Consider the following 7969-nt stretch of genomic DNA (forward strand, 5'->3'; position numbering starts at 1 on the left):
TATCCAAAGTTGTCTATCACGTATATTTTATTTACAATGGATTTTTTAAATAAAATTTCTTTTATAGCATTATATTTTAATCATTTATTTATTATCCTAATTTTGGAGACAGACCATGAAAAAACATTAAAACGCATATTACAATATGTTTTTAACTTATTAATAGTATTTTACTGTGTGGTTTTCTTTCTTTTCATATTTTCAAATGGAATTTCGCGATTAATAAACCAGAAAAAATCTGCAAGCATTCCTTCTGACCATTATCCATTGTAGCGCCTCTATGTGCATAATATCTTGACGAAACCTCTCACTATGTTCATCTGATACTGCTTCAAGGTTAGATGGGATGAAATCCAAGTGAGAGTCCAAAAAAGTAATTTTTAAAGACACTTTTACACCTAGGGCTTTATACGAAGATATAAGTTCTGTGACAGTATCCTGGTAGTTTTCTTTTTTTTTGTTTCTTAGAAAATTATGGCACACTTCGCCGAAAGCAGTCCATACCCTTTTTTCGAGTTCGTTCAGTTTTATTGTAAAATTTGTGTCCTTTATGAGCTTGCGTATTTGGGGACGTCAATGATTCCTTCTTTTAATTTTGAATCGCTGATTCGGGGGAATTTTGTCTTTAAATAATGAAAAGCTTCGCCATCCTTAGTCATGGCTTTAACAAAATTTTTTATTATGCCCAGCTTTATATGGAGAGGTGGAAGAAATATTTTTCACTTGGAACTACAGGTTGTTCTTTAACTTTCTTGAAATCGGGCATCATTTTCATTCTTCGTGGAAAGCTTTTTACTACGTAGTTTTTAATAACGCTGATCAGTACTTTTAACGCGACTAGATATTGTTCGATATATCGAATATTGTTCGAAACTTACCGAAATATTCTGTGTAAATACAAAATAATCACGATACAACTTTTTAACGTACTGAGCGCTACGAAGTCACAGCGACAACTGCGCACACGCATGTACTCGTATAAAACTGACTCAGTCTTTATCGTTCTCTCTCTTTCTATCAGTACGAGTTATTTTTTTGTGCACACCACTATCTCAACTAAGTGAAGATGCGCTAACGCACGAACAACAGTAAAAAACATAGAATTTCATTCAATAAAAAAATAAAATAAATATTAAGCTAATAATAATAGTAAACGACAATAACACAAAAAGTGGTGTATCCAGAAAACATAAGTGCTTTGGTACTGTATTTAAAGGTTGTTTATATTTTTAAACACTTTTTATGATGTTATGGTATTACAACATTTAAAAATTCAATTATAAAAGAAAACAGATAAACTAATCAATCATTCGAAAGTGTGATTATTAAGTGAATTGAAGGATTGTGAGTGTGTGTGCGTGCGTGCATGTGTGTGTGTGTGTGTGTGTGTGTGTGTGTGTGTGTGAGTGTGTGTGTGTGTGTGTTTGTGCATGTACGTGTGTGTGTGTGTGTGTGCGTGTGTGCATTCACGTGTGAGTGTGTGTGCGTGACTGCATGTACGTGTGTGTATGTGTGTGTGAGTGTGTAACGTGTGCGTGAGTATGTGTGTGCGTGTCTCTATATTTACCAAAATGCAATGAGACTTACCAGTCTTATAATTTGATTTTTCATTTGACTATTTTTATATTGGGTATCATCGTAAGACCAATTTATTAATAATTTTGTGATATTTATTTTTACTTCTCTTTGTGAAAGGTTCCTCAGATCGCAAATATTATAAATTTTGTTGTAAATATAGGTAAAAAAAGAAAAGATGAAAATCGTGCTGAAAACATGGATACAACACTTGGTGCCATAACTCTGCGGTTTGTTGTATTTTTGTATACCGAGGAATTTAATACTATTTTGTTAGTAGCTACAACGGCTTGCAAAATATAAAGGTGTCGTACTCTTAGGATCTTGGCTTATAAGTTTGTCGTAGGGTAATAATACGGTTTTTCAAGCATGACTTTCATAAGAGCACGTTGGAGCTCTTTTCAGAGTAATTAGGTGTGTTTGGGATGAACCACCCCAGGTTTTTATGCAGTAGGATATTATTGACTGACATAGAATGACATATACAGTTTTAAATATTTCATTTCCTGCAGGAACAAGATAACTCACTAATTGGAACAATCAGTTATTATAATTTTTAATAAAAATCTTATTCAAATGCATTGGAATTTTTTGCATAATTGAGAAATTTGTCACACAAATACATGAAACTATATTATTATAAGAAATATAAATAAAAAATTATTTTATAAAAGGAAATAAATTTATATATAGCGTTAAAAAATAGCCCGCCAGATAAGATTTGGTTTGTTTTCATAACATCATTATTAACTTATCTCTAAAATTCCACAATAAATATTTTGTGTGTTAATTAAATCAAATTTAGGTTTTATGTTTTCATATTTGATCAGATTATAATGATATTACTATCAGCATAACACTAAAGGCGCATCACATTTGTGTATAATATAAACATTAGAAAAATTTATAACAAATAGAAACGTATTGATCATTTTTTTACATTTCTTTAATTTAAAATTTTCCTTTTTAAGTACTGTATAATTGCTCATATTATTCTAGTTATTCCTCATAACACCAATAACATTTAAAATAATGTATATCGCAATATAATTATATTTAATTCTATTCATAAAATATAAATTACAATAAAAACAATTATTTTGCGATGGCAAAATAAATTAATACAATACAAGATAAAATTATGTCTCTTTATGAACCTAGCCTAACGGACGACGAACTTTATGAACATGACACAGAAAATACAAATTCTTTCCTCGTTACTTATAAATATAACAAGGCACGCTGCACTTCATTACACTGTTAAGGGTCTTACCTAAGAATAATCTGAAACATATTTAATTTTTCTCGTTTAAAAAAGCTATAACATTAACAATGAGAACTGATAATAACGCTATGTTGACTAAAGTACACGAACGGAAATGTCCTAAAGCTGAAATGGTTATTGATAAACAAATGAATCGAAGTGTCCAAGAAACTTTAGAACAAATAATTGCAAAAGAAGTGTATAAGTCTTATGAAATATTTATAAAAAAATTATCAACAGACGGTGGAAATTATTTTGGAGATTTATATGAAATTGATGTAAAAGGCACTACTGCTAAAGGCTTCAAAGAGATAAACTTGTTCGTTAAGCAAGCTATAAAAATGAATCCAACTGAAAGTGTTTTAAATGTGAATTCTATTTACCAGAATGAACTATTAGTATACACTGAACTGAGCAAGGTTTACAGTAATTTACAAGACGAAGCTGGCATACCTTCTAGTGAAAGATTTAAAATGGTCAATAGTTATAACGAGAGTAATGAAGATGCAATCATTCTTGAAAACCTTAGTAAAAAAGGGTTTGAAGTCCGCAATAGAATGGATGTTGTAAGTTTAAGTTTTGCTATTGCATCAATTAAAGAGATAGCCAAATTCCACGGTTTATCTTTTGTATTGGAACATAAAGAAAGTGACTATTGTTATAACAAACTTAAAAAACTTCAAAGTCCTATACAAGTTAATGACTCCATGAAAGAATTAGTAAAAATGTTAAGTAATGATATTGTAAAATATTTCGATTGTGACATTCAAAAGAAATTAAGGAATTTCAGTGATAAAATATGTGACAAATTACCTAAATACTTCCAAGGAAAAACAGGTTCAGTAAAATGTTTATGTCACTCTGATTTTAGAATAAACAACATATTATTTAAAGAGAAAGTAAGTAATGTTTACATTTTATATAAATTGCTTAAATTTTTATAGCAATAGTTATAAAAATGTACGTCCTTTTTCAGGGCTCTGAATCAGCTGAGGCTATCCTCATCGATTACCAACTGATCTTCTGGGGATCTCCAGTATTTGATCTTTTATACTTTTTCTATATTTGTACAGACAGAGAATTTCGTAAAAACCACATGACCTATTTAAAAAATATTTATCACGACACTTTGCGGAATTATCTTAATTATTTTAAAATTGACGTCGATAAAATTTACCCAAAAAATATATTTTTGGATGATTTCGAAGATCATCTTGAAGTAGGCCTTCTAGTGGCCTTTTACGGATTGCCATTTTGTTTTACACGAGAAGAAGAAGTTCCAGATTTTAAAGATAATGTAACGGATATGAAAATAAAACTTCACGACAGTTTTGTTGAAAGGTTTGAAGGAATAGTTGATGACTATTTGGAGTGGGGAATTATTTAACTCCTTAGAACGACAAAAGTTTTTCATTTTAATTTATAATACAATATCTTCGGTTTCTTTCACCTTTTGTATTTATACATCCTTCTACGTGTAAAAGTGAAAATACATTTTGCATTTGCGTTTACGTAAATCTTACTTTATTTTAATTAGGCCAAATATATTTCTTACGGTGTAAAAAATATGGTAGTGATTCAAGTGGTCAATCTTAAATAAGACTTAGGTATGTGTACGAATTAAGATATTATAGTTCACTTTCTTTTGCTGTGCTAATAAAACTTTATATATTATTGTTAAACTTCATTGTTTTCACTTTTATAAATATTCCCTTTTAGCATTGCTGTTTTTCTATTTGGCAGGAAATTAATATTAAATTCTAAGTTCTAGAACCTTACAAACGCTCCTGTATGGTTTTAGAACAGGGTGAGAATGCTTTATGGATGACACGTAAATTATTAATATGAGCCATGGTAGAAGTGGTAAGTCGAAAATCCAGTGCACGTTGAAGATTTATTTTTCCTTCACTCGTTTCAAAGTGCAATATTTTCTCATTTGCTCCGAAAGTAAAACCTGCTAAGCTCAACAAGAACCAGAAGAATCAGTTAAATGAATTTTTTTAAGGACATAAACATTTTTAAAACATATATAAATACATATTCAGAACTGATGAGTTATTAGATTTAATTTTAAATATGTCCTGATAAATTTTTTTAGAACTGTTTTAAATAAATTTTGAGTGTTATAAAAAAGTTATGGACTGAATTCTGTATATGAATTCTGTTACAGTATTTTAATATTTTAATACTCATCTCATAGCAATATCCAATAAAAACTAACTTTATCATCATTTAGATTTTTTTTTTCAAGAGTCAAATTTTGATTATTATTATAAATAATATACTAAGACAAAGTTTTAAAGGCAATAAAATTTAATTTGCAAAATTTTTTTTATTTGTATTACAAAAACTAGTTGTTTTGTCTTTGATTTCTTAGTAAAATGTAAGAATGTTACATGGAAATCTTCTCATTACACTTTGTTTGTACCATTTATAATATAAGTTACAGGAGCGACAGTTAATGGACGAATTATTACATAGCGTATGACGCTTCCAATTCCGACTTGTCATTACTAACTATTAACAAACATTACCAAACATGTTGACTAGAGGTATTCAAAAACCTCCAAGCAAGAGCCTTAATTTGAATATGGGATATGAATGTTCTTAATTTTTCTGGGACCTGTGACCCATGACTGTGTTTTAAATTTGATGTTGTTCAATAAATGTTATTGTGGAGCGAGTTGAGTTTTGGAATTTGAAGATTTTGGAAGAAAACAAAAATTGTTTACTGCTTTTACTATAATTTTATTTCAATATATTCAAATACTGCTTAAGGTGATGTAAGTGTATAAATGGTGATGATGTAAGCATTTAAATTTTAATCGATGTGTTTTGTCAAGGTCCTTGGATTCACAAATTGCGGTCACCGTTTTATGTATCAGAGAAAATTACTGTGTCCATTTTACCTACAATTCAACATTAACTCGGGACTGTAATTAACTTCTCTGCATTAAGCTGCGGAGTTTACCTCCGTTCAGTTTGTTTGAAACAATTTGGGAAATGACTTCTGATTAAGTTATATTTACAAAATGATGTTAGTCTCTATTTTCCTCATAATTTTATTCCATTTATAAAACATAAGCTTTTTGCTAATATTATTTACAAAGTTATAAGTTTGTATGGGTTAATCTATTTCAACGATAACCTCAAAAGAACAATATGATTAAATTATGCCCTACTTGTATGGAATTAAAATAATAAAAAAGAAGATTGATTTCAAGATCACTTTCTCTGTACATAAATATTGTTAATAACTTGATATCAAGTTATATAAAATCATATTTGGCAATCAATTTGATTTTTCTATAAAGATTTATGTTATAACTGGCATACAATTATCTCGTTTCAGTGAGAATAGTTTAAAAATATTTATCTCTTGATACGGAAAATCTCCATTCGGCTTGGTAATTGTTTCTCGGCAAGGTTTACAGCACCAACTTAAAGAAATCTGTTTTCAAAATCCCAATCGATGATATAGAGATTTCCATCTAGATTTCATTATAGCAAGGTTCGAGGATATTAATTTATAAGTTTTGATATCTCTTTTTAGACCTTAAATAAATTTTCACTATCCTAAGAGACGGTTATGGATCGTTTTTTGATTTTTTTTTTAATGTGGAGAACTTTTCTTTCGTATTAACCTCGATATTTGTTCAAGATAAAAGTTTTGTGAAAAAAAGAGTAGCTATTAATCACACACGGAATAACAACGGTAATAAAATAGTAAAAAAGTGTTCTATAATTAAATATTTAAAAAAAATACACCTGCACCTGTAATAATAATCTAAAATTCGAACCAAAAGTGGGCTTCAACATCTCTCGATCAAGGAAAGACAGTAAATTTCTAAGCTATTCCATGATTGTACTTAAATATATATAAATCTTCTTTATTTAAAATTTACATATTTTAAATGCATCAATAAGAATAACAAACGAAATAATTTAAACGAGAAACATTCTCAGAATACTGAATACAGATAACATGACAAGAAGGAGAAACATCTTACGTTAAGATATTATGTAAAAATCTATGTATCCAACTTAATTTTACAAATTTCTGTTCCATAAAACATAGCTCAGCAACGGAATAGCTTCAAAAAAATATTTCATTATTTTATATTAATTGAAAACTAATGTAACATTATGATCATATTCACTTAGTGACTTTAAAACGCTGGAAAAGATATAATACTAAAAAATTTGAAAGTATTTAAAACTGGCCTGAATTAACATATACATATACTGTGTTTGTTTTTAAGGTCATTTTTTTACGGTGTTGCAAATGTGCACGAAATTCAAGTACAACATCAATATTGGACATGAGATAATCATTGATCCAAAATAATATTGAGCTGACCACGGTAGCACGAGTTCATCGAGAATCAGTTCATTGCGTATTCAAATATTTTCACAGAGGTCCCCAAGCTGTGTAACCATTTATGAAATGGAAATGATACAGCAAAATCAGCAGATACTTTTTTGAGTTTTCTACGCTTTTATCGGTATTGTATTTGAGTTTGTGTAAAAGAAGTCTTTGAATTTTTATTTATGGGTTCTCCAAGTTATTCTTTATTTACTTTCAAGGTACGTAAATACGATCTTTTTCACTATATAAATATTCTATATATTGCATTTCGATTGTCTAGATCTTTTTGAAATTGTATTTTTATTACAGGTCTAGTATTTCTGTGAAAAGCTCGTACTAATTATGTTTTTTTGGTCTGCTAATATTTTTTTTAATAATTAAATTTTAAATAAAAAAATAATAGACTTAAGAAATATCTCTCTCTAATTTATATTAAAATTCCATACTTTTTTAATATATGCAAATATTGTTGTGATATCCAGACACAAGTATTAATTAAATTCAATTAAACATGTACCTCCAATTCTTAATCACGGCCATCTAAATTTTTAAAACGACCTTTAAGTAAAAATGTTAATCAAGTCAATTGTCAAAAGTCAAATTTCTTAACTAACCCAATATTATTATTTAACATTTTACCCGAAGTTTATCGATGACTTCTTTAACCTTTTTACCGATCTGTTCTCTTTTTTTTTCAAAGTATAAAAACCCAAAGTAAAAACCAAGGTTATACACCCATCAATTATTATAAAATGGTCAGT

At 28.7% G+C, this 7969-nt stretch overlaps 1 protein-coding gene across 1 annotated transcript; it reads left to right on the plus strand.

Annotated features, from left to right (window-relative positions):
- Positions 1-2836: 2836 nt before the first annotated feature.
- Positions 2837-4372, plus strand: LOC116779609 (uncharacterized). Its single transcript, XM_032673994.2, has 2 exons — positions 2837-3738; positions 3816-4372. The coding sequence occupies exons 1-2, from the start codon at positions 2908-2910 to the stop codon at positions 4224-4226; spliced, it is 1242 nt and encodes a 413-aa protein (XP_032529885.2). The 5' UTR covers positions 2837-2907; the 3' UTR covers positions 4227-4372.
- Positions 4373-7969: the final 3597 nt, after the last annotated feature.

The sequence above is a fragment of the Danaus plexippus genome (assembly GCF_018135715.1).
Source record: "Danaus plexippus chromosome 3 unlocalized genomic scaffold, MEX_DaPlex mxdp_25, whole genome shotgun sequence".
In the NCBI taxonomy this organism is placed as follows: domain Eukaryota; kingdom Metazoa; phylum Arthropoda; class Insecta; order Lepidoptera; family Nymphalidae; genus Danaus; species Danaus plexippus.